Source organism: Pelophylax lessonae (genome assembly GCF_965119305.1).
Source record: "Pelophylax lessonae genome assembly, chromosome: 2".
In the NCBI taxonomy this organism is placed as follows: domain Eukaryota; kingdom Metazoa; phylum Chordata; class Amphibia; order Anura; family Ranidae; genus Pelophylax; species Pelophylax lessonae.
In genome coordinates this window covers 658775634-658803146 of record NC_138769.1, presented here as the reverse complement: position 1 = coordinate 658803146, position 27513 = coordinate 658775634, and the positions used below count along the sequence as shown (strand labels likewise).

Genomic DNA, 27513 nt, shown 5'->3' with positions numbered 1-27513 from the left:
TACATAACCACAATTTTTTGTAAATTATAAAAGATGTCATGCTGAAAAAAAGGGATACCATACATGTCACTAGGGCCGAAACAACTAATCGATTACGAAAATAGTTAACTATTTTCATAACCGATTAGTTGGCCTGCATACTGAATGCATTATTTGTTTAGATATCAGGAAGGAGTGCAGCACACATACAGCTCAGTACACCATCCAGTAAGTGCCTGAAAATGTGAATGTGTGAGGAGCAATGTCTCAGGGGAGATGTAGTCCTGGGCAGGAAGTGAACGGTTCTAAAGGCAGCAGCTTTTTTTATCTTGCTATAGGGGCACTCTATACTATACTTTGCAGCTTGCTATTGGGGCAATCTGAAGGCAGGAGGAGCCAGAAGCGTCGGTGGGGGACCCCCGAAGAGGAGAGAATCGGGGCTGCTCTGTGCAAAACCATTACACAGAGCAGATACGTATAACAATTTTTATTTTTTTTTAACAAACAAGTCTCAGCTTTTAGTACTACTTTAATAAAGAATGTAAATCTCCCTTCCGCCCTTCATATAGCTTCATGACTCCTAGTCAAAATGCCCATACATTCCACTTCTGGGTGTATTTATATCATATATATATATATATATATATATATATATATATATATATATATATATATATATATAGTTATATAGTATCACTTTCACTATTTCACAGTGTATAGGACCCCCTTATAGTAGCGATTATCTGCGCTTTTTGTACTACAAAGTGTTAATTTTAGTTCTTTTAACCCTATTATGACAGGTAATACAAAAAATGCAGCATGCTGCAACTAAATGTCTCAGGCCAGGTTCACACCTATGAGTTTTTGTTTTTTGCAGAAACGCACTACAGTTCATTTAACATGGCTTCCTGTGGAACACGTTCACATCTATGCTTTTTTCAGCTGCTGTGTATTTGGAAAGGATCAAGGATTTTTTTTTTTTTCAACGCAAAACTGCTTTTTTTGGTTCTATAGACTTGAATAGAGAAGCTGCAGAAAAGCATGCAATTCGTTTTTGCTGCGATTGGCATTTTTTAATCGGCCCAACAACAAATTGGCCAAAAAAAAAAAAGCATAAAAAAATGCTAACACAAATCGCTGCAATATCACAAAACGCCAGGCAAAAAGCACTGCAGAAACAGATCAAAAGCAAACTGCATATGTGGGAACCGAACCTTATGCTGGCAATATACATATCAATTTGCGGACGAGAATATTCATGCAAAAAAAAAAAAAAACGTATATTCGCTGAATGATAGAAGGTCGTTTAAAATTTGACTTGGTTTTAACATGCAGTTTTAAAATGAATGTAATTTCTGAATGAAACCCACATACACTGCCTAAAAATTCCTTTGACCAAGAAGTTTTCTATTCTGCTCTTTCGAGTTTTCCCATCACTAGGATCCAAAATGAACGTTCAGTGGGATGGGAGAGCCCGAGTGAGCCGCAGAAAGGAGGCATGAGGGGATGTCCCCTACCACTGCTTGTAACAACAACCAAGTTGGTTAGCTGCTCCGGTTATTACAAGAAAGACGACTGTCAGCATCACCTGGTACACCCACTTGAAGTCGAAAGATGTACCAGGTATGTGATTTGGCGGCAAGTGGTTACCTTCCCAAAAATATACTGACACCAATACTATTTTTTTTTTTTTTTTTTAACATCCTACCCAAAATATGCTGACCCTATAAATCAAACCTTGATTTTTTTTTGTATTTATTTTACACACATCTGTTAACATTTTTTGGCTCTAGCAGAAGAAAAAAAAAAAAAAAGACAGTATTATTAAAAAGAAAAAACACAGGGGCAGGCTACACAGTGACTGATCACTGCGATAACCAAACCGAGGCTATCACAGCGATCAGGTACCGGGCTTCTTGGTTCCCAAAAGTTAGTACAGGACCAGGGGCTCTCAAACACTTGTATGCATATATGTAGGGTCCTACTGAAGACGACCCACTTTTTTGCGGCTGCATATGTGTGTACAGATCTTGGGAAGGGATTAAAAGAAAACTACCTCCACCAAAAAACAATGCCAAAAGTTATGCACATTAGCTGATGGTGAAATGTGCCTTCTGCACCACAGTGCACACCTGGATCACTCTACACTAACATACCAGAGGACTAATTGGGATTGTAACAGTGGCAAAACCTTCTGAATGGGCCACAGCCATCTTACTTTCACATCAAGTATTCCTTTTTCTTACCTGGTCTTTTCGTCCACTTATTGTTAGGTTGCTGATTGCCCAGGCAGCTTCTTTTTGAGTTCCAAAATCACCCTAAAAAAAAAAAAAAAAATTGGCAAAACTATTCTATACCATTTGAGTAAACACACACCCCACTAAGCTGCATAGATTAAAATTCTATACAGCATTGCAATTTACGTCTGAACAATGGGCTAGAGTTTGAAATTCAGAGGTCATAGACTCACCTTAGCCAGTTGATGTATGATCATGGGGATTAGTCCAGCATCAATAACTGCTTGAACCTGTTGCTGATTGCCTGCTGTGATATTGGACAGGAACCAAACTGCTTCCTAAAAACATCAAAGTATTGTACAGTAAGATCATAATATTAAGCAACAGCAAACTTTAACCTATCCTTCCTAATGCACAACTCACTTTAAATTGCTTGTGTACCATGGTGCCATTCTATGCATGAAGGTTAAAAAAAAAAAAAAAAAACCCTGTAGCTCCTCCACCCCAGCCCCCCTTTTACTTAGCTGAACAAAATCTCGATCCAGCAATGTGCTGGAGAGCAGAGGTTCTCCTGGTCCTCTCCTCCCTCATTTGCTCAGACACAGCAGTGGGACCCATAGGCATTTAAGTGGTTTATCCATGACCGTCAATGTTGGAAGAAATGTGCAGTTAACATTGATAACCACCATTTACTAACATGTCAGGGTGGTATTGGAGCTTGCAACGTTATACCATCTAAAAACTATGCTAAAATATGCAGTGACTGTACAAATGACACTGGCTGGAGGGGTTAAACATCTAGGGCGATCAAAGGGTTAAATGCGTGCCTATCCAGTGTTATCTGTACTCTGAGGTGCTTTTAACTAAGGCATGCAATGGATTTTCCAGCATATCCCTACTGACAGGAGGGAGCTCTGCCTTGTACACATAGGCAGAGCTCTGTCCTGTGCGTCTTCCTGGTGATCAGCGGGTGCCGGCAGACATCCATTGGCTGTCACCCACTGATCAGCTTGTGCTGGGACTAATCACGGCAGAAGAGCAGAATTTATATATATATATATATATATATATATATATATATATATATATATATGCACGCGTGATTCTGCACAGAACGGTCACCCAGTAGCAGAAAATCTGTTATGGGGCAGTCAGTAAGTAGTTAAACTACTCATTCTTAAGAGTTCTCCTTTCAAAATGTTGACCACTTAGATTTCTTGTTTATGGTTTCAACTAAGTCTTGGACACATTAAAATTAGCCTACCTTGTTGATTTTTTCTTTAGGATGCGTCAGTAGATTTTGAAAGTGTGCAAGGACATCGCAGTTCAACACCACCTGAGTCTGTTCATCGGTGCCTGTCACTATATTACCCACGGCTCTTAAAGCTGCTGTCTGAGAAGGAAAAATTAGAAAAGAAAAATCATAACATGTATATCAGATCTTATTATAGACGTATAAATAACCACTTAAGTGGCTTCTCAATGTTGTACTTTATATAGAATGGCATCCTTTCACTGCCATGGTCCATACAGTACAGACTTCAATGTGATAAAGTACACAAACACAATTTAATTATTTGAAAAGCATAAATCTTCTCAGAATTAAAAAAAAAAAAAAAAAAAAAAAAAAAGTTCTCACAAGTTTTTCCCATAGCACTCTATGTCAAGCCTTTATCAGTGCCCCGATTACTGTAAAATAAAAAAACAGTGCCCACCCGTCAATGGCAATCAGTGCCCGCCCATCAGTGCAACATATTAGCGCTCAGTGCCCATAAGTGCAGTTTATCAGTGTCGCCTCATCAGCACACATCAGTGAAGGAGAAAAATTACTTTTCAAAATTTACTCACAGAAAGTAAGAAAAAAAGAGAAAAAAAAACTTTTCAAAATTGTCTTTTTTGTAAGAAATAAAAAAAACCCCAGTGGTGATTAAATACCACCAAACGAAAGCTCTATTTGTGTGAAAAAAATGATAATTTCATATGGGTACAGTGTAGCATGACCGTTCAAAGTGTAAAAGCTGAAAATTGGCCTGGGCAGGAAGGGGTGAAAGTGCACTGTATTGAAGTGGTTACAGAAGAAACACCCCTCAAGAGGGAACAGCCCTTCAAACAGCAGCTTGCAAAACTTTGTGGCCAAAAGAAGCATCCACAGATTCCAAAGTATCTACCTTATAGAATTTTGCGAAGGTATGCATGGACGACCAAGTGGCCACCTTGCAAACTTGCGATATTGAAGCCTGACGACGGAAGGCCCAAGAAGCACTCAGCGCCCAAGTAGAATGCGCCGTGACAGGGAAAGGTGGAACCTGACCAATAATGGAATAGCCCCGAGTCCCTGTCTGACCCATCTGGAGATGGTAGCCGAAGAAGCGATAACCACAAAAAGGACTCAGTAGCTGCCAGATACACCCGAATAGCACGAAGCAAACATCCAAGGAATGCAAGGCAAGTTCTTTGGGATAAGCAGGATTGGGACACAAGGAAAGCAACAATGCCCTCACTCAAGTGGAGGTCAGAGACAACGTTGGGCAGGAATGATGGGACAGGGATGAAGAACCACTTTGTCCCTATGGACCACTAAACAGGAACTGCAACAGGATAATGCTGCAAATTCCGTCACCTTCTGGGATAACTTAGGCAAGGGAATCTCCCGAATATTCTCAAATGGAGGTTTCTGGAGAACCGAAAACACTAAATTGAAATCCCATGGTGGCTAAAGACCATACAGGTGGAGCCACATGTGGAACCACCTAAATGAAGGTACGAATTAAAGTGTGTGTGGCAAGGGATCGCTGAAAGGAGATTGCCAAGGCAGACACCTGGCCCTTGATGGTATTCAAGGCCAACTTCTGATCAACGTCCTGCTGAAGAGGTTAAGATCAAAGCCACAGAAAACGTTCGAGGATGAGCAGCAATCAACTCACACCAAGAAATGTAGGCTTTCCACGTACAATGGTATATCTTTCTGGAAGACGACTTCCTCGCCTTCACCATAGTATGGATCACTGAACCAGACAGACCTCTAGCCCTCAGTACCTGGCTTTCAACAGCTAACCCATTTAAACCAGTGACTGTAAAAAGGATGGAAGATCAGCCCTAGGGACAACTGGTCTTCTTTGAAAAGAAGCCCCCAGAATGATTGGAAGATCCTCGCTCTTGATTCCTCGCAGGAACTGCAGAAGAAGCCTTAGCCAAGGACGATAGATACTGGCCTTACCGTGGCCCTTGGACGCCTGCGGCGTCATTCAGAGGACCCCATTATCTTGTCACAAACCTCAGTATCCTCTCCTGTGGAGCCAAACCTGCTAAAGGAGCTGCATATAAGACTGTGCAAACACGGTCTTGAAGGTGGATACCACCAGACTCAGAACCTGTATGCAAAACGGGAGCGAGAACGCTTTCTCCACTTCTGCTGTCCCTCTAATGCATTCTGCGATTTTCTGAACTCACCTCAGAAAAGGCACTTACCTGGCCCCGACTTGCTGTTGCCTGCAGCCAATTGCACCATCTTTCCATCCTCTTCCTCCATGAGGTGGGTCCAGACGGAGGTCACACTCTTAGCAGCCTTCTGGCCCTTGGCAGCTGAAGAGCCTGTTACTTTCCCTCTTCTCTGTTCAGACGAGAAGTTCCGGTTTCAGAACGAGGCTTGGAGCGCACCGAGTCCTCCCCTCATCGCTGCTGTTATGCGGCCGGCCCTTCACAACATGGCGCCCATTTTTTGCAGGGGAGGACAGGAGGAGACCCGAGCTGCTGAGTGGAGCAACAAGCGGAGGGACAACCACACTGTGTCCTGACTAGCCTGTGCGAAGCCTAAAAGGCGTGCAGGTAGAGTGCGGCCCTCACCGGCATTCCTGAACCTGCCTCAAAGGAGTACCATCCGAATCTCTAAGTCTTCTGGTCTGGTGTTTCTCACACAGCAAATGTTTTGCTGTGGGAGAAACACAATCAATACTGAGGGACAAGGGGAAGGGTGGGGGCTTTTAACAGCTGTGAACTGATTGCGTTTCCTGTAGGATAGAGCCTCATCACTCATGTGTTGCCGTCCTGGAAGGTGAGAAGAGAAATGATCTTTTAGCACCACTAAAGGATCCCCTCAAGGCTCAGGGTACCTATCAGTGGGAGGGGGAGGGAGATGGAGATAAAAAGGGACCCCAAACACTCACCCTACCAACCGGAGGAGCGTCAAAAAATTTGAACCCAGCATCATTATGGACGCTATCCCTGTTCATATGTCCCTGGTAAAGGAAGCAGAAACTAAGGAGGAAGAGGAGGCGCTTTGGCAACCCCACGAGGCTTCAGTTGGCAGGCATAAAGAGATGGGAGGTTAATCAACCATAGCTCAAGAAACCCCCCGCATCCACTTGAAGAACCATGGTTGCACTAATGGCTACAAAGGGTATTAGATTACTAGGAGTGGTGTGTGTTTATTTGTGATGTGCCCCACAAACATCTACATTTGAGTATATTTTTTTGGAAAATTTTATCTTCACACCCTATGTAATTATATGCAAAGATCCATATGACACATTTACACAACTTTTAGGCTCTTGGTTGGTCCAAATTAGTGATCAGATGGCCATAAGGTCATGTGATCACTATCAGTGACATGAATGACTTACACCTCCTCACTGAAGCAACCATCAGCATTTATTTGGAAGGAGAAGCCAAAGATTTAAACGGCAGTCAGCTGGAATTGGTGCAGTTCCCCATCGAGCTAACTTATTTATTTTAACAATGATGATGATGTGCTTTATGTATCAAACAGAAACACACTTCTATCTTTAATAATTGTACAGAGTTCGACCCAACACTGCATTATTGGTAGCTGTAAATGTAAATCAATTCATGACCAGACCAATTTAACATATCTATACAGAATAAGAAAGTCAAATAATTAAGCCCCCGTTCACATACACGCGACGCTACTTCGCACCGCGACCTCCGAGGTCGCTGTGCGAGCAGCGCGCCGCGGCCTCGGAGCGGCCACCACGGACTTCATAACATTGAAGTCTATGGCGGTCGCCTCCTGGTCGCCCCAAAGAAGCTCCGGACCCTTTTTCTAAGTCGGAGCGACTTGTGTCGCTCCTATTAGAACGGGTCCGCAGCTTCCCTATGGAAGGCGACCTGTGAGGCGACCAGGTCGCCTCACAGGTCGCCTTAGTGTGAACGGGGGCTAATTTTAATAGCTTACCAAAAACACAATTTTTGTGAACACTACAAATTAAACTAAACAAATATGATAATTGATCTAAATGCTAAAGGCATTTCCTGACTAAATACACTGACATCAAAGGGATTCCTTATCTATTTCCATTGTTTCAGATTACTGTACACTTCTCTTTGGGACAACCATCGACCCAACAGTGAGCTTACGTACTTACAAATGGAGCTAAAAACAAATGAATGCATCGAGATATTTGTATATCAGCCTGGGTAAGGTATTGGTGTCATGCATTAAATAAGCCTACCAGTTCCAGATATATTCAGGTGTCACTAGAAAGTGATATCTGACTATTTTGAAACCAAAACCAACTTTCTCTGCAATACCAACATTTAATCTGGCACCATCCCCCGCAAGAGGCAGCCGGTCATCTTCCAGTTGAAGGACAACCAGAGTCATCTAACACTTCCTGTTGGCCTGGGCCGCCATGGAACATCTGGGGAAAAGCCAACATGCAGCCTGGGCTTATAGCACACTTTGAATGAGCAGCGCTTACACATCATTAAGTGAGCAACACTCAGTCCAATAGAGAATGCTCACCATGAAAGAAGCATAAAGACTTGTGACAATCAGGTTTAAGGCACTGAATGGAACTAGGATGCCACAAGCATGGTAATCCTACACGTTATGGGTCACAGTGCAAACCATAAATGGGAGCATTTCTTCTTTTTCTGCATCAATGTAGGTTATAGGGTCTACTGATGACAGTGGCAGCACATGGAAATACATGGTTAACGCACTTTGAAATGTGCTGGTAAAAAAAAATTCATGCAAACACTGAATATTTAAAGTTGACCCCTCCCTAAAAAATGTCAGAATCTTTATACCTTGCCAAATCAATACACAAACCTTGACTTTGTTTTGTCAAGCTTTTGCTCTGACTTTTTCTTTTTTTAAATAAAAATTACAACACCGCCTACCTAAAAACAGAGCACTAAAGTGGTTTTACCTGAACTTTTACTTCCTGGTGACTCAGAAGCGGTACTAAAAATGGCACAACTCCAGAATCTATCACCATCTGTATTTGTTCATTACCACCATCGGTTAAATAGGACAACGCCCATACTGTATCCACTAGAATCTGAAAGAAAAAAATAGAAAGGTACAATGTAAACCTGTGCAGAACAAGCAAAAAAAGAAAAAAGTAAACGACAGCAGGTACTTTAGGATTAGATAGTTCTTTATTATATGGGATTAGATAGTTCTTTATTATATGAGATTATCCATTTATCTATCACACATTAACCGGTCACATTTTAAAACTGAAAACATTAACGTACTTACATTAATATCTGTATGATATATCAGGACACATAAAGCAGGCAAAATCTAGGAAGAGGAAAAAAAAAATTAGACTCTCAAAGATAAGACCGTGAAAAAAAAAAAAAAAAAGAAGACATCAAATCAATTTTAATTTTGGACTAATTTGTTCTAATGCAATGCTTTTCTTACAGAGTACACAGCAGATCTCAGGAGTACAGGCCATGCCGGGAGAAGGTTGGACACAAGGAAAGTTGCTTCTGTCCCTTTAAGATATACTTTCATATAATGCACTTGGATTTTCAGTATGTAAAAATGGAATTTTTGTAAAATCTTACCTGTAAAATTCCTTTCTCTGAGTCCTCCGACAGTCGCCGCCATCTTCATATTCGTCACAATGGGGGTATTAGACTTTGCTCCGTAGGAGTAGCTAGGCAACAGAATATGTCAATATTAAAGCTTTTAACATATCCCACCCCCAGGGGGTGGTCCCCTCAGTCAATACCCTCCTACTTCCTGTATCCATACCTCAGTTTCAGTGGAATAGCAGTAGAGTATACAACAAAACCCCAAAGAGGGGAGGGGGCGGCGACTGTCAGAGGACTCAGAGAAAGGAATTTTACAGGTAAGATTTTACAAAAATTCCGTTTTCTCTTACGTCCTCCGACAGTCGCCGCCATCTTCATATTCGTCACAATGGGGACGTCCCAAAGCAGTGCAAACATGAGGGGTGGGAAACGCAGTCGCGCCTAAGGCAACGCCGTCTCCACATCAGAGAAAGGAACCTTACCAAGGGAAGGAAACCAGCTGGGCAGCATGAAGAAAAAAAAAAAAAAAAAAAAAAAAAAAAAAAAGGTGCTCAACAGGAGCAACAACCCAGGAAAAAACAAATAACCTAGGGATAAAATTATATCCCAAACAACCAAGGGCCCAAAACAAGGGACCCTAAGGAACTGCCGCACTAAGAACCTTGCGGCCAAAGGAAGCATCTGCCGATGCCTGAACAACCACTCTGTGGAATTTTGTGAAGGTGTGCACGGTCGACCAAGTCGCCGCCTTACACACCTGGGCCACAGAAGCCCCATGACGACAGTCCCAAGACGTACTCAGAGATCTGGTAGAGTGCGCCTTCACAGGCACAGGGGGAACTTTCCCCTTCAAAGCATAGGCCTGTTCAATGGTCTGTCTGATCCATTTGGCGATGGTAGAAGCCGACGCCGCCATGCCCTTCCGAGGACCCTCCGGAAGGACAAACAAGGAATCCGACTTGCGAAAGGATTCAGTCGATTTCAGGTAAACCCTAATCGCCCGAACATCATCCAAGGAGTGCAACTCCACCTCCTTCGGATGTTTAGGCTTCGCGCAGAGCGAAGGCAAGACAAAGTCCTCATTGAGGTGAAATTCCGAAACCCTCTTCAGAAGAAAAGAAGGGTTAGGTCGCAAGACCACCTTGTCCAAGTGAATGATCAGATACGGAGACTTGCAGGACAAAGCTGCCAGCTCCGACACTCTGCGAGCCGAAGTGATCGCCACCAAAAAGGCGACCTTCTTGGACAACATGGACAACATAGACAACGAGATCTTCCTGATCTGTTCAAAAGGAGCATGTTGTAACACGGACAGAACAAGATTCAAGTCCCAAGGGGGCAGAGGTTCCCTCCTAGGAGGGACCAGATGTCGCACCCCTTGAACAAAAGTGCTAACCAAGGAGTTAGATGCCACAGGACGTTGAAAAAGAACGGCCAGCGCAGACACCTGACCCTTGATCGTAGCCAGCGCCAAACGCTGGTCAACACCCGTTTGAAGGAAGGACAACACCCTAGACACCGAGTATGTGTGAGGTGAAAACCCCCTGGACTCGCACCAGGCAAAATAGGCCTTCCAAGTACGGTAATAGACCTTCCCCGAGGAAGACTTCCTCGCGTTGATCAAAGTGTGAATGACCTCAGGGGAGAGACCCCTGTTCTTCAGGACCTCGGTTTCAACAGCCAGGCCGTTAAAGCCAGCGACTAAAGCAGGATGGAATATCGGCCCTTGAGACAGGAGATCTTCTCGAAGGGGTAGACGCCACGGGGCGTCGACCGCCAGATTCACGAGGTCTGCGTACCAGGACCGGCGAGGCCAGTCCGGTGCCACAAGAATCACCGCGTTTGGTTCCGAGGTCAACCTGCGAAGGAACCTGGACAGCAATTGAATCGGTGGGAACGCATACATCAGTCGGTACTGATGCCACGGAGCTACCAACGCGTCTGACGCGTCTGCCCGAGGATCGCGCGTCCTTGCCACAAACCGTTTCACCTTGTTGTTCAGACGAGACGCGAACAGGTTCACCTCCGGAAGACCCCACTTCGCGCACAACATCTGGAAGACATCCGGGTGGAGGGACCATTCCCCCTGGTCCAGGGTCTGGCGGCTCAGATAATCCGCCTGCCAGTTCTCCACCCCCGGAATGTGAACCGCCGATCTTGCCGGGACGTGTGTCTCGGCCCAAGACAGAATTTCGGCTACTTCCCGAGCCGCTCGGGCACTCCTGGTGCCCCCTTGGTGATTGATGTAAGCCACCGCCGTGGCATTGTCCGTCTGCACCCGAACCGGACAGCCCTGCAGCCTGTCCATCCAACGTCGAAGGCAGAGATTTATCGCTCGCAATTCCAGAATGTTGATCGGAAGGGAGGATTCCTCCTCCGACCAAGTACCCTGGGCGGACAGATTGCCCAGAACACCACCCCAACCCGACAGGCTGGCATCCGTGGTGATCACAGTCCATGAAAGACGACGAAAAGACTTGCCCCCCGACACCGACGGGGACTGGAGCCACCACAGAAGATCCCTTCTGGTGCGATGACTCAACGAAATCTGGAGATCCAGAGATTGCGGCCGCCCGTCCCAGCTGGACAGGATCTCCGCTTGGAGACCCCGCGTGTGAAACTGGGCGAAAGGAATCGCCTCGAAAGCCGAGACCATCAATCCCAGACACCGCATGCACGTCCGGAGGGACGAACACGGAGCGTCCCTGAGGGACCCGACATCTTCCTGAAGAGTCCCGAGTTTGTCGTCCGGAAGGAAGACCTTCGCCTGGACCGAGTCCAGGATCATTCCCAGGTAGGGAAGACGAATCGACGGACACAGCGTCGACTTTGGAAAATTTATCGTCCAACCAAACTCCTGCAGAGTCTGCATCGTGACGGACAGGGCCGCCACCAGACCCTGGCTGGTCGCAGACCGAACCAGAATGTCATCCAGATACCCCAGGACAGAGATGCCCTGGGCTCTCAACAAAGCCAGAACCGGGGCAAGCACCTTGGTGAAAACCCGTGGAGCCGAAGCGAGACCAAAAGGTAACGCCACGAATTGGTAGTGATCCTCCGCAATGGCGAATCGAAGGTACCTCTGGTGACCCTCGAAAATCGGGATGTGAAGGTACGCATCCTTCAAGTCGATGGAGGCCATGAATTCCCCTGGAACCAGGGCAGCCACCACCGACCGCAGAGATTCCATGCGGAACTTGCGAACCCGCACAAAGCGGTTCAGAGCCTTCAAGTCCAGAATTGGACGTACCTTGCCCTCCTTCCTGGGCACGGTGAACAGATTGGAATAGAACCCCCGAAATCTGTCCCGATGAGGCACCGGAACCACCACTCCCTGAGCCCGCAGGTCCCGCACACGCTCCGGAGACAGTTGAAGATTTGAGGGAAAAAATCTGCTCTCCGGCCAAGAGAGAAACTCGATCTTGTAGCCAGACCGAACGATTTCCTGAACCCACCTGTCCCGAACACGGGCCAGCCAGGGTTGAAGAAAACCGAGCAAGCGCCCCCCCCACCCCAGAACTGGGTGAGGGCGCCCCTTCAGGCCGCATTGTTATGGGCAGCGGGTCCGGACTGGCCGGACTTCTGCTTACCTGACCACGGCTTCTTTAGGAGCCTTGACCCTTAAATGGCTTGCCCTTATAGTGCGACCGAAAGGCACGAAAGGACCCCTGAGAGGGCCGAAAGGAAGCATGCTTCTTACCAGGAGCCGCCTTAGCCTTGTGGGATTGGGGCAAGAGCGTGCTCTTACCACCCGTGATCCCCTTTATCAGTGTATCCAAGGAGTCGCCAAAAAGGCGAGATCCATCATAGGGCAGATTGGCTAAGGTCTTGCGCGAAGATTGGTCCACAGACCAACACTTCAACCAAACCAGGCGGCGAGACAATACCGCCACACTGTACACGTGTAGCCAACGGTACTATATCCAAGTCCGCATCACACAAATACATGACATCCTGATGGATTTGATTCACCATATCCAATGTCGCCGGTGAGGCAGAATCAGCCACCAGGACGCGTCTAAGCACCTGCGTCCAACTCGCGACAGCCTGGGCTGCCATAAGTGAAGCAAATAGAGCTTTTAGCATAGAACCCGTAATAGAATAAGTATGACGGGCAAGAGACTCCAGCCTCCTGTCCGTGGCATCCCGGAACACCGGGGCATCCTCTGCAGGAATCGCAGTGGACTTATTCAAAACCGCTATCGCGTGATCCACCGGGGGCGGTACACACCAACGCTTATCAGTAGCTGGCGTGAAAGGATAACGCAGCTTGAACCTACTTGGCACAGCAAAAGGCTTGCGTAAATTTGCGCCGTTGTTCCTTAACAGCGTGCTGAAAATCATCAGTGCAGGGAAAGACCTGCGATGTCTTGCGTCTTTTCTGCGTCCCATAAGCTGCCAGGGCAGCAGGAGGACATGGTTCATCCTGTAATCGCAGTGTTTGTTTGATAGAAGCAACCAATTCATCCATGAGTGCAAGCTCTTCAGACGAGCCAGGGGGAGAATTATCAACCCCTTCAACCTCAGCCTCCACCTCGGACCCCACAAGATCCAGGGAGGAACGGGACCCTGATAAGGAGACCCCAGCCATAGCCGCCCCATCACCATCACCCTCTGAATCAGAGGAAATTGAAACTCTGGGCCGTTTAGTGGATTGAGCAGCCACAAGCATTTGCACCTGAGCAGCAAGGTTAGCCACAACTGTAGCCAAATCCCCCCCTGGGGGGGAAACAGCAGTCCCCTGGCCTCCCACCAATGTGGTAGGAAATTTGCTTTCCTGAGAATCCATGCCCCAAAGTATGTGGAAGAATAAAGGGTTAACAGCCCCTTTAAAAAGCGCGGCGAGCGCAGCCCACCGCACACACACACCAGCACAAGCCGACCCCCACAGGGAAAAAGTACAACTCAGGCAAGGATACAGGGATAGGGAGGTAAAAACCTGGAGAGACCGCCACTGCTGCTGCCTCGATCGGTGCGCCCAGGGAAAAGGAAGTGATGTCACGCAGGGCGCTCTATTAAAGCCTATGGAAGGCTACAAGAAAATGGCCGCCTGCAGTGCTACCATGCGGCCGGAGCGAGCGCCGCCAAAATGGCGGCATTTGGCGCCGAGACGCCGCTCCTCCACCACAGCGAAACCGCTAAAAACACATGCAGCAAATAACGGAATTTTTGTAAAATCTTACCTGTAAAATTCCTTTCTCTGAGTCCTCCGACAGTCGCCGCCTCTTCATATTCGTCACATATGGGGTATTAGACTTTGCTCCGAAGGAGTAGCTAGGCAACAGAATATGTTAACAATAAAGCTTTAACATATCCCACCCTCAAGGGGTGGTCCCCTCAGTCAATACCCTCCTACTTCCTGCAACCATATCTCAGTTTTAGTGGAATAGCAGTAGAGTATACATTCAAACCCCAAAAGAGGGGTGGGGGCGGCGACTGTCGGAGGACTCAGAGAAAGGAATTTTACAGGTAAGATTTTACAAAAATTCCGTTTTCTCTTACGTCCTCCGACAGTCGCCGCCTCTTCATATTCGTCACATATGGGGACGTCCCAAAGCAGTGCAAACATGAGGGGTGGGAAACGCATCCGCGCCGAAAGGCAACGCAGTCTCCACATCAAAGAAAGGAACCTTACCAAAGGAAGGAAACTAGCTGGGCAACAGCAAAAATAAGTGCTCAACAGGAGCAACAACCCAGGAAAAGACAAAAAACCAGGGGATACAAAACTTATCCCAACAGCCAGGAGTCCCCAACAAGGGACCCTAGGGAACAGCCGCACTAAGAACCTTGCGGCCAAAGGAAGCATCCGCCGATGCCTGAACATCTACTTTGTAGAATTTTGTGAAAGTGTGCACGGTCGACCAAGTCGCCGCCTTACACACCTGGGCTACAGAAGCCCCATGACGACAGGCCCAAGACGTACTCAGAGATCTAGTAGAGTGCGCCTTCACAGGCACAGGGGGAACCTTCCCCTGCAAGGCATAAGCCTGTTCAATGGTCTGCCTGATCCATTTGGCAATGGTAGAGGCGGAAGCCGCCATGCCCTTCCGAGGACCCTCTGGAAGAACAAACAAGGAGTCCGTCTTTCGAAAAGACTCAGTCGATTTAAGGTAAACCCTAATCGCTCGAACAACATCCAGAGAATGCAATCTCACCTCCTTAGGATGTTTAGGCTTCGTGCACAACGAAGGCAAAACAATATCCTCGTTAAGATGGAATTCCGAAACTCGTTTCGGCAGAAAAGAAGGATTAGGTCGCAAGACCACCTTATCCAAATGAACAACCAGGTACGGAGACTTGCAGGACAAAGCCGCCAGTTCCGACACTCTGCGAGCCGAAGTGATCGCCACCAAAAAGGCGACCTTTTTGGACAACATAGACAACGAGATCTCCCTGATCTGTTCAAAAGGAGCACGTTGTAACACAGACAGGACTAGATTCAAGTCCCAAGGGGGCAAGGGATCCCTCCTAGGAGGAACCAGATGCCGCACACCCCGAATAAAAGTGCCAACCAAGGAGTTGGAAGCTACGGGACGTTGAAACAGAACGGCCCGCGCAGACACCTGACCCTTTATCGTAGCCAGCGCCAAACGCTGATCGACACCCGTCTGAAGGAAAGACAGCACACGGGAAACCGAGTACGTGCGGGGTGAAAACCCCCTGGGCTCACACCAGGCAAAATAGGCCTTCCAAGTACGGTAATAAACCTTTCCCGAGGAAGACTTCCTCGCGTTGATCAAGGTATGAACAACCTCTGGAGAGAGACCCTTCTCCTTCAGGACCTCGGTCTCAACAGCCAGGCCGTCAAAGCCAGCGACTGTAAAGCAGGATGGTAAATCGGTCCTTGAGACAGTAGATCGTCCCGAAGAGGCAGACGCCAGGGGGCGTCGACCGCCAGATTCACGAGGTCTGCGTACCAGGACCGGCGAGGCCAGTCCGGTGCCACAAGAATCACCGTGCTGCGTTCCGAGTGTAACCTGCGAAGGAACCGGGACAGCAACTGAATCGGTGGAAACGCGTACATCAGCCTGTACTGATGCCACGGGGCCACTAACGCGTCCGACGCGTCCGCCCGAGGGTCGCGCGTCCTTGCCACGAACCTCTTCACCTTGTAGTTGAGGCGAGACGCGAACAGGTCCACATCTGGAAGACCCCACTTCGCGCACAACATCTGGAAGACAGCCGGGTGGAGAGACCATTCCCCCTGATCCAGGGTCTGGCGACTCAGATAGTCCGCCTGCCAGTTCTCCACTCCCGGAATGTGAACCGCCGTTATCGCCGGGACATGAGTCTCGGCCCAAGACAGAATGTCGGCCACTTCTCGAGCCGCTCGGGCACTCCTGGTGCCCCCTTGGTGGTTGATGTAGGCCACCGCCGTGGCATTGTCCGTCTGCACCCGAACCGGGCAGCCCTGCAGCCGGTCCGTGCAGCGATGAAGACAGAGCCTTATCGCACGCAATTCCAGAATGTTGATCGGGAGGGAAGACTCCCCCTCCGACCAGGTCCCCTGGGCGGACAGAACGCCCAGAACACCACCCCAGCCCGACAGGCTGGCATCCGTGGTGATTATCGTCCACGAGATCGGACGAAACGACTTGCCCCCGGACACCAACGGGGACTGGAGCCACCACAGGAGGTTTTCCCTGGTGCGATGACTCAACGAGATCTGAAGATCCAGAGATTGAGGTCGCCCGTCCCACTTGGACAAGATCTCCGCTTGGAGACCCCGCGTGTGAAACTGCGCGAAAGGAATCGCCTCGAAAGCCGAGACCATCAATCCCAGACAACTCATACACGTCCGCAGAGACGAGTTCGGAACGTCCCTGAGGGACCTGACTTCCTCCTGAAGAGTCCTGAGTTTGTCTTCCGGCAGGAAGACCTTCGCCTGCACCGAGTCCAGTATCATTCCCAGATAGGGAAGACGAACCGACGGACTCAGAGTCGACTTTGGAACATTTATCGTCCAACCGAACTCCTGCAGAGTTTGCATCGTGACAGACAGGTCCTTCTCCAGACCCTGACTGGTCGCAGACCGAATCAGAATGTCGTCCAGATACCCCAGGACAGAAATGCCCTGGGCTCTCAATAATGCCAGAACCGGTGCAAGCACCTTGGTGAAGACCCGCGGAGCCGAGGCGAGCCCAAAGGGCAACGCCACGAACTGGTAGTGATCCTCCGCAATGGCAAATCGAAGGTATCTCTGATGACCCTCGAATATGGGGATGTGAAGATACGCATCCTTCAAATCGATGGAGGCCATGAATTCCCCCGGAACCAGGGCAGCCACCACCGAGCGCAGGGATTCCATGCGGAACTTGCGAACCCGCACAGAGCGGTTCAGAGCTTTCAAGTCCAGAATTGGACGAACCTTGCCCTCCTTTCTGGGCACAGTGAACAGATTGGAATAAAACCCCCGAAATCTGTCCCGATGAGGCACCGGAACCACCACTCCCTGAGCCCTCAGGTCCCGCACCGCCAGGCGCAGATCCCGCAGGCGCTCTGGAGACAGTTGTAGATTTGAGGGAAAAAATCTGCTCTCTGGCCGAGAGAGAAACTCGATCTTGTAACCAGATCGAACGATTTCCAGAACCCATCTGTCCCGCACACGGGCCAACCAGGGCTGAAGAAAACCGAGCAAGCGTCCCCCCACCCCAAAACTGGGTGAGGGCGCCCCTTCAGGCCGAACTGTTATGGGCCGCAGGTCCGGATTGGCCGGACTTCTGTTTTCCAGACCAGGGCTTCTTCTGAGAGCCCTGGCCCTTGAACGGTTTGCCCTTGTAGTGCGGCCGAAAGGCACGAAAGGACCCCTGAGGGGGCCGAAAATTAGCATGCTTCTTCCCAGAAGCCCCCTTAGCCTTGGGGAAATGGGGCAAGAGAGTGCTCTTACCCCCAGTAATCCCCTTAATCAACACATCCAGGGACTCCCCAAAAAGGCGAGACCCATCATAAGGCAGATTGGCTAAGGTTTTACGTGAAGATTGGTCCACCGACCAACATTTCAACCAAACCAGGCGGCGAGACAACACCGCCACGCTGTGCACACGCGCGGCCAACGGAATCAGGTCCAGGTCCGCATCACACAGATACATGACACCCTGGTGGATCTGATCCACCATATCCAGGGTCGCCGCTGAGGCCGAATCGGCCACTAGGACGCGCCTAAGCATCTGCGTCCAACTTGCGATCGCCTGGGCCGCCATGAGAGAAGCAAACAGAGCCTTAAGCATAGAACCCGTAACAGAATAAGTATGACGGGCAAGAGACTCCAGTCTCCTATCCGTGGCATCACGGAAAATAGGGGATCCCTCTGCCGGGATCGCAGTGGCTTTGTTCAAAACCGCAATAGCATGATCTACTGGCGGAGGCACACACCACCGTTCATCAGTGGCAGGCGAGAAAGGATAACGCAGCTTAAATTTACTTGGTACCGCAAAAGGCTTGCGCAAATCGCGCCATTGGTCCTTAACAGCGCGCTGAAAATCAGCATTGCAGGGAAAGACCTGCGGCGTCCTGCGTTTTCTCTGCGTCCCATAAGCCGCCAAGGCAGCTGGGGGACACACCTCGTCCTGCAAACGTAGCGTCTGCTTAATGGAAGCAATCAACTCATCCATGATTGCAAGCTCTTCAGGCGAGCCAGGGGGAGAATTATCAACCCCCTCAACTTCAGCCTCTACCTCAGACCCCACTAGATCCAGAGAGGAGCGGGACCCCGATAGGGGGGTCCCCGCCAGAACAGCCCCATCACCTTCACCCTCAGATTCAGAGGACAGAGCAACTCTGGGCCGTTTAGTAGATTGAGCAGCCACCAGCATTTGCACCTGTGCAGCAAGGCCAGCCACAATAGTGGCCAAATCCCCCCCTGGGGGGGAAACAGCGGTCCCCTGGCTTTCCACCAAGACTGTGGGAAATTTGCCCTCCTGAGAATCCATTGCCCCTGTATGCCAGACAACCAAGGGTTAACTGCCCCCTTACAGCAAGCGCGGCAAGCGCAGCCCACCGCACCACACTCAGGCACAATGAGACCCCCACAGGGAATATACAGACTGAATACAGGCAATGGAACACAGGAATAGAAGGATAAAACCTGAGGAGACTCCGCTGCTGCTGCTGCCTCGATCGGTGCTTCCAGGAGAGAGGAAGTGATGCTGCCAGGGCGCTCTATGTAAGCCTATGGAGGCTACAAGAAAATGGCCGCCGTGCATGTAAACCATGCGGCCGGAGCGGGCGCCGGTAAAATGGCGCCGTTTGGCGCCGAAATCGCCGCTCCACAGTGCATAAAATCACACACAATATCATCCCATAATATGGATACATGTTAGATCGCCGCAGCGATCGCTGTATATGCCCCAACATGCCATTAAAAACATGCCCCACAGCACACAGCTCCTCACACTGCCCAGCCTGACATACTCAGTGTCATACAGCTCCCCCCCCCCCCTGCAGCCCACAGCATGCAGCCGAGAGATAGGGAGACAAGCAGTGTGATTAAAGGCAGGTTACACAGTCCCAGACTGAGACGCCCCCAGACAGACAGGTCCCCACATAGATACACTTACCTCACATGGCGTGGGGAACCCGCACAGGCGAACAAGCCGCTGCACATGAGGCAGGGAGAGTCGCTACTCAAGACGCACACAATGGCGGTTCAGAAACCGCACAGCGTCCGGTGAGGTAGCCACCTCACCAATCATCCCTGCACCGAACAGGGATGGGTCGTTCACCGTGCCAGGAGCGTTACCTGGCTGAACGCTCGATGGCAGACTGGGAAGCCACTGACCCACGACCTGCGACCAGGGGGATCAGCCCGAGACCCAGTCCGCATGATCCTCTTCGTCCGAAGAACTAACTAATGCTGACAAAAATAACAGCTAAGTAAAGGTAGAGAGAAAACTCAAACAAAATATCAAAAAGAAGAAAGAGTCTGGGACAAAAAGTCCCAGCACAGAGAGAGCCAGCCACTCCTGACAAGCTAGACATTAAAACTGAGATATGGTTGCAGGAAGTAGGAGGGTATTGACTGAGGGGACCACCCCTTGAGGGTGGGATATGTTAAAGCTTTATTGTTAACATATTCTGTTGCCTAGCTACTCCTTCGGAGCAAAGTCTAATACCCCATATGTGACGAATATGAAGAGGCGGCGACTGTCGGAGGACGTAAGAGAAAAAAATAATGGCGGACCGCCGCAATGTGCATAACACGATACAATCATGCCCCTCAGCACACAGCCTGTCACACAGTGAGACACAGCACATAAAACTGACACAGAACAGTGCAGCATAGCCCCCCTCCTTGCAGCCCACAGAATGCAGCCAGCAGACAGGGAGTCCAACAGTGTGACCAGAGGCAGGGTTACACAGTCCCAGACTGACACCCCCCAAACAGACAGGTCCCCACACAGATACACTTACCTCCTAAATGGCGTGGGGAACCCGCACAGGCGAACAAGCCACTGCACATGGGACAGGGAGAGTCGCAGCCAGGACGCAGCAGAACTGGGGTTGAGAAACCGCACAGCGTCCAGTGAGGTAGCCACCTCACCATAGCATCCCTGCACCGAACAGGGATGGGTCGTTCAGAATGCCAGGAGAAGTACCTGACTGAATGCTCGATGGCAGGCTGGGAAGCCACTGACCCACAACCTGCGACCAGGGGGATCAGCCCGAGACCCAGCCCGCATGATCCTCTTCATCAGAAGACCTAACTAATGCTGACAAAAGTAACAGCTAAGTAAAGAAAGAGAAAAAAAACTCAAAAAAGAAGAGAAAGGCTGAGACAAAATGCCCCAGCATAGAGACATCCAGCTACTCCTGACAAGCTAGACATCGAAACTGGGGTATGGATACAGGAAGGAGGAGGGTATTGACTGAGGGGACCACCCCCTGGGGGTGGGCTATGTTAAAAGCTTTAATATTGACATATTCTGTTGCCTAGCTACTCCTACGGAGCAAAGTCTAATACCCCCATTGTGACGAATATGAAGATGGCGGCGACTGTCGGAGGACGTAAGAGAAACAACATTTCCCCTGAATGACAGAATTGCCAACAATCCTGGTCATTACCTACTTGGTACAGTAGATGCTGTCGCCAAGACAAAGGCTGAAACACTATCTAAGGGCCTGCACCGGACTTGTTTGAATCAGATAGCTTTTGCATTTCCATACATGTCTTTTAGAATGGAAAACTTGAAGCAGGTCAAAAACACCTGCCAATGAATTCAATATCGAACTCATCAGAATATTTAAACTGTTGCCATCAACACAAGCCCAAAGCCCGTCAAAGTTGGTCCTATGAGGCAGCACAAAATGCGTGGAGAGTACAGCGTGCTTATGGAGTTGAGACACTGTTACCATAAGCAGTGTATTGCAAAAAAGTATAGGCGCAACAAAAGATTTTTTTTCAACACTGAACAGCTAGAACTCGCTCAACACAATTCACGTTAACAAGAAATCAACATAAGGAAAGACACTTTCCATAACCTACTAATACCCTTTATGCAGGTTGGACATGTGGGGCTTTTCTCTTTTCTACAACTATGGCCCAAACTAGGCCTGTGTCATTGGGCAGCATGAACCAATGCACAAAATTTGATCACAAGGCACTATGGCCAATGGCTCAAGATCGAGAGAGAGAGGGAGGGAGGCACGCTACTGTTCTAGGGTACAGCTCTGGATCGAGATGGGGCTCAGGTAAGTATGAGAAGGTGGCTGGCTGGGGGGAGCCTGCATGTAAAAATTTACCTTAATGCAGAGAATTCATCAACATAAAAATCCTTCTGCCTTTATACCCACTTTAAAATGCAAGCAAAGAGCTCAATGGATGCAACTATGAGCATCCATTTCAAGAAATGAGCCCCAATAATATGACAATGTGATTTGATGCTTTTCTGAAACACAGAAGGAAGGTGGCATAATATAGAATGTATCTCAAATATGAATGTTCTTCTTCGCCCTGCACACAATAGTCAAATACAAACTTTCCTTTCTGTCCATCTTGTCAGCACAGAATTACTGCTTAACATACAGATCTGTTTTAAAGGCAGCGTGACAAGCATCTGTCACAGTGATCAGCAATGCCCAAGATATCAAGATATCCACTCCCTGCCACCCGATCTATGCCCACAGCTGTGTTATCCTCTGCTCTCCGAGACTCGCATTGACAAGAAACCCCTTCAGGACTGACAAGTTACTAAAATCTTTACAAGCTCTACATGCAAGTACATTTTAGAAGTGACGATTCCATTAAGCATTAAATATAGAAAAATAGATTAGTCATGATTTCCCCTTCATCTTAAAAATGAGTGACAAATGAATCCTCCCAGCATAGTATCTGTAACAGCAAAACTATTTTAACAGCAAATGTTGCTTGTCAGCTTGCAAGATACTATAGTAGACTTAAAGAGGAACTTCATCCTCCCAATGAAAATGAAGGGTTTTCCCCTTTGCTATACTTTTAGATCCAGCACGGTCCTCTACTATTGCACCACTCTTCTACTACAGGGGCGGTGTCGCCATCTTCATTTTTTTATGTAAAGGGGAGAAGGCCATCGCTTCCTGCACATGCAGACAGAGCTGGCGACAATTCCATTTACATATTGTTAAGAGTGGTGGAACTCTTGATATGGAGTGCTGGGGGTGACCTAGTTTTAAGGGACAGCCTAATTAGGTGTTATGATCCCTCTTAAATTTCACATCTAATATTGCACTTCCCTTTTTGTGAATATCTGATGGTTTTTAAGTCCCCTCAGATTCACATCCACATGCTTACTGGGCACTTCTAACCCCTTCCTGACAGGCCAATTTTCAGCGCTGTTGCACTTTGAATGACAATTGTGCGTTCATGCAACACTAACGATCAGTGCCTTGATTATCTGTGTACATTTCCCCTGTCAGGATTGCCAGTAACACTGATCAGCTGTGATTGGCCACAACTGATCACATGCTAAAGGGAATCTGACTGGCCCTTTACCACAATTTGTGATTGGCTGTGTCCAAAAGGACGGCGATCAGAGCGTGCAGGGTACACCAGGAGCTTGGTTCTGGGAGGACATCCACAGAGCCGCACTGTAGTAATCTTTCAGCTATAGCCCGGTAAGGGAATAGTTAAACTCTTCGTACATTGTACGGTGGACGGGTGGCTACCACAGGCACATCGATGTACCTGCTCGTTGCACGGCTCGTCCTAGTCTCATCCGCCCTGTACCTGGAAGAGGCACAGAGATGAAGCAAACTCTTCTACATAAGTTGTACTTGTTTTATCTGCAGCCATCTGTCCTGTAAAACTTTTTACAACAGAATCTCTGCACAAAGTTTAAGGAGAACTCCGAGCTGGATTGGCGGGATGGGACACATGCCCCCTTCTATACTACACAGAGAACAAGCACAGCTGTGGTAGCCACAGGTGGTGTGCAGAAGCTCCCCTGCTCTTCCACCTTTTTTTCTCTTGGGTGTCAGGAAAAAGTGTCAGAAGTGACTCATGCAGATAACAGAAGAACCAAGCAGCAGAGAAATCACTTTGGATAGACATGTACACGGTAAAGGAGGATGTGCTTTGTTCAGATGTTGTGTGTGAAGTTTACAACCACTTTAGGGAGGGGGTGGGGAGTAATGTTTACCATAAATAATCCTAAATTTAACTGTGCTAGCAGATCCCATTATCATTTGTAAACTAGATGGACACACGGTCTGTCCTAACCAAGTATTAAAGATCTCAACATGTGGGTAGTACATTATATGTTCAAGCACCTAAATAAAAAATAAAAAGTTCCCCTCAGTTTGTCCCCTAATTGCACATTACAAACTTAGCTAAACAACTTCAGAGTCCTATACATGAATTTGCTCCAAAGTAACTAGGAAAGCAAGAAGTTTTATTTATTCTTCAGTATGCTGTGTGAATGGGAACACAAACAGTGGGGTTTCTCAAATTGGACCACAAAAGTGAAAATGACCTGAAAATGCAGACTGAGAAGGTTTGAATGCCTTATTTGCGTACTTGTGATGTAGTCCGTGTGTATGGCAGCAGGTTTGACAGAAGCCAGATAATGGTTGGCTTCTGTCGGATGAGCATGCTGGAAAACCAGCAGCCAACCGGCTCCTGATCAGTGTTCTAAGGCAACGGCTGATAGCACTGACCAGAGTGTTTGGGGGGGGGGGGGGCATCCTAACATAACAGCAGGTGAGATCATACCATCATCAGATTGTTAGTAATGTGGCTCAGACTGCCAAGCGGTTTTTTTTTCGTTCAACCCAAATAAAAAATTGTGGTGTGTACTAGGCTTTAGGCTCGGTAACTGGGGCGGCACGACTCCTTACTACTTCGGGGGCGACTTGTGCATTCTCATGCACCACGACTTCAGAGCGACTTGCATGGATTGCACATAATGGAAGTCTATGCAAGTCGCTCCGAGGTCGCCCCGAAGTAGTAAAGGGCCCTTTTTCTAAGTCGGAGCGACTTATGTCGCTCCTATTAGAACGGGTCCTGTAGCAGTCAATGGACCGCGAGGGAGCGCAACTTGTCAGGCTGACAAGTCTCGCTAGTGTGAATCGAGTCTTAGAGTCAGAAGACCTTATTTACATGCCAGTCCTACTTTTCTAATTCAGAAATATTCAAACAAGATGGTCAACATGACAGCCAAGCAATTTGCACATTCAAGATTGTAAGCCCTTATCGAGCAGGGCCCTCTAGTTCCTCCTGTATTGAAACGGTTTTGTCTTCCCTCACATTGTAAAGCGCTGTGCAAACTGTTGGGGCTATATAAATCCTGTATAATAATAATTCAAGAGCAGAGCGGAGCTCAGCAATGGCAGCCTACCCAGTTTTTTTTTATAACTCTTACAGATTACAATATACGTTACATTTTCAGAATTGCAATAGAGATTTTCTCTACTTTTCCAAAAGCTACTCAAGCGCATTTAAAATGTTCATTGTACACAGCAAAGTTCACATCACCACGATTCATCGTTTTTACCTCCTGTACAGTCTCCATGGGTGGCGGGGGGTCCTTATTCCTGCACAGATTGACAATGACCCATGTGACGTTCCGAAGGAAAGTGATGGGGATGGAAGGGTTGATGAAGGACAAGAGCGGTTTAACAACTCCAAGTGAGATGACATAATCTCTACACTGTGGACCATCACCTACAGAAATGAAAGGGTTCAAAAGAAATTCCATTAAAAAAATGGAGAGAAATAAAAAAGGGTGACCTTGAAATGTATGCATGAGTATAGTTATTTTGCCTTGAAGAAATGCTGTGAAATATCCCAAGTAGCTAAAGTTTAAATCTTAGAGAAACACAAAACATAATAGGTAGAGTTTCACCAAAATTTTGACGGACAAAAAATGGTGTTGTCGGCATTTTGCCAATAAAGACACCAAAAATGAACGCGATTTTACAGTGCTTGTGGTGTGTTTTTTTTTTATAGGTCATGTGACCAAACTTAATACAGGTGCGTTGTTGATACATTCTCAATGCATTTCAACGGTGAGGTGTTTTTTTTTTTTTTGTGTGTGTTTTGTTTTTAACTGACCAAAAATGCAACAAGATTTTTAACACCACAAACAAATGCACAATGGACCAGTGTGAAGACATACATAGAATTTAAAGGGATGCATTTTTCTTGAGCTTTTCTCACGCTAAAGGTGCCGATAATGGCTGAAAAAATTCATATTCATTTAAATGAAATTAAAAACTGGAATACAATTATATATAAAAATATATTTTTCAAAAACTGTCATTTTCGGTTTCGGCAAAGTGCATCCTGCATTTTCGGTAACAAAAATTTCCATTAAGTACACCTCTAATAGCAATTTAAAAAAAAAAAAAAAAAATGATAACATTGGCCAATCATGCATTTGCTTTCCCTTTTATTATAGTACTAAAGAACAAAGATTTGTTGACAGATAAATAAGAATTTCTACAACTCCCAATTAATAACAGGGTCATACTGTCTCATACCGTCTACAAAGAATGATTTCTTACCGATAATATTTCCAAGTGCCCACACTGCTTGTTCACAGACATTTTGATGCACGGAATGGAGGAGTCTCAGAAACAGCGGTACAGCATCTGTGCAAGAAACAAGTTGGGAGGGTTAAAGAAGACAGACTTAACTCGTCATTCTAAACAACACAAAGTCAAATCACTGGTAACAAGATTAAAAAGTACAGCTTTTAAAAGCAAAACCAGCATTTGCATAGCATCAACAATCTTCACAGCATTTTTTTTTATATACATCAGTTCCTGCCCTCAAGGAGCGTACAGACCTAAGGTACCTACCATACATGCATACAAACAAAAAAACAGTAAACCCACACAAGCCCAGGGAGGACATGCAGATTCTATGCAGATACCATCATGGGCAAGTCCCAAACTGAGGACCTCAGTGCTAAAAAGCAGAAGTGCAAACCACTGCTATTTACAAAGTTTATACACCAATCTTTGAAATCCGATTTGAAATATAAACATTTAACAGAGTGCTTCCATGACAGTGCTTGCAAAAGCCTACTAGCTTGAAAATCCAGACAAAGCTTTGAGTGAGTAGACAAGAGGGAGGTGTGTCCCTTTGACAGCTTCAACTGTTTGTCGTCAAAAGACCAGAATAAACCAGGACAGGCTATTCACAGCACTGTGGCCAAGAACTGTTAAAAGCAGCATTTCATATTGGCAGGAATATATATATACACACACACATATATATATATATATATACATATATATATATACATACACACACACACATCAGCAGCAGTTCTTTTATGTCCTGTACGTTGCGAAGTGGGGCTTTCATGGATCGGACTTGTTTTTCCAGCACATCCCTCGGATGCTCGACTGGATTGAGATCTGGAGAATTTGGAGGCCCAGTAAACACCTAAAATTTGTTCTGTTCTTCAAACCATTCTTGAACCACTTTTGCAGTGTGGCAGAGCGCATTATCCTGCTGAAAGCAGCTACCGTCATCAAGGAATACCATTTCCATGAAGGTTTCTTGGTCCACAACAATGTTTAGGTAGGTGGTATGTCTCAAAGTAATGTAATCGTAAAGTAGTAAATCCACATGAAATGGCAAGACCAAGGTTTCCCAGCTGAACATTGCCCAAAGCCTCACATTTCACTTGCTTGCCTTCTTCACATACTGCATCCTGGTGCCATGTCTTCCCCAGGTAAAAATGTCAGACACTCATATGATGTAAAACAAAGACGATTCATCTGACAGGGAACCTTCTATTGCTCTGTGGTCCAGTTCTGATGCTCACATGTCCACTGTAGGTACTCTGAGATGTGGACACAGGTCAGCATGGGCACCCTGACCGGTCTGTAGATACACAGTTCCATACACAAAACTGTAATGCCCTTTTTTTTTCCAGCTATAAACACATCAAATTCAGGGACAACATGTTTCCTTGCTGCCTAATATATCCCCCAGATTTTCAGATGCCATTGTAATGAGATAATCATTGTTATTCACGTAACCTGTCAATGGTCAAGGTTATAGCTAACCTGTGTATATACC

The 27513-nt window shown here is 47.2% G+C and overlaps 1 protein-coding gene across 1 annotated transcript in view; it reads right to left on the bottom strand.

Moving 5' to 3' along the window:
• Window positions 1–27513, bottom strand: part of KPNA3 (karyopherin subunit alpha 3) — a 128885-nt gene that overhangs the window by 28013 nt on the left and 73359 nt on the right. The window contains exons 8-14 of the mRNA XM_082245243.1: window positions 25983–26069; window positions 24971–25140; window positions 8722–8766; window positions 8387–8518; window positions 3481–3609; window positions 2450–2554; window positions 2226–2297 (exon numbers count right to left, since the gene is read on the bottom strand). Coding sequence (XP_082101369.1) covers window positions 2226–2297; window positions 2450–2554; window positions 3481–3609; window positions 8387–8518; window positions 8722–8766; window positions 24971–25140; window positions 25983–26069 — 740 coding nt within the window. The remainder of the gene's footprint in view (window positions 1–2225; window positions 2298–2449; window positions 2555–3480; window positions 3610–8386; window positions 8519–8721; window positions 8767–24970; window positions 25141–25982; window positions 26070–27513) is intronic.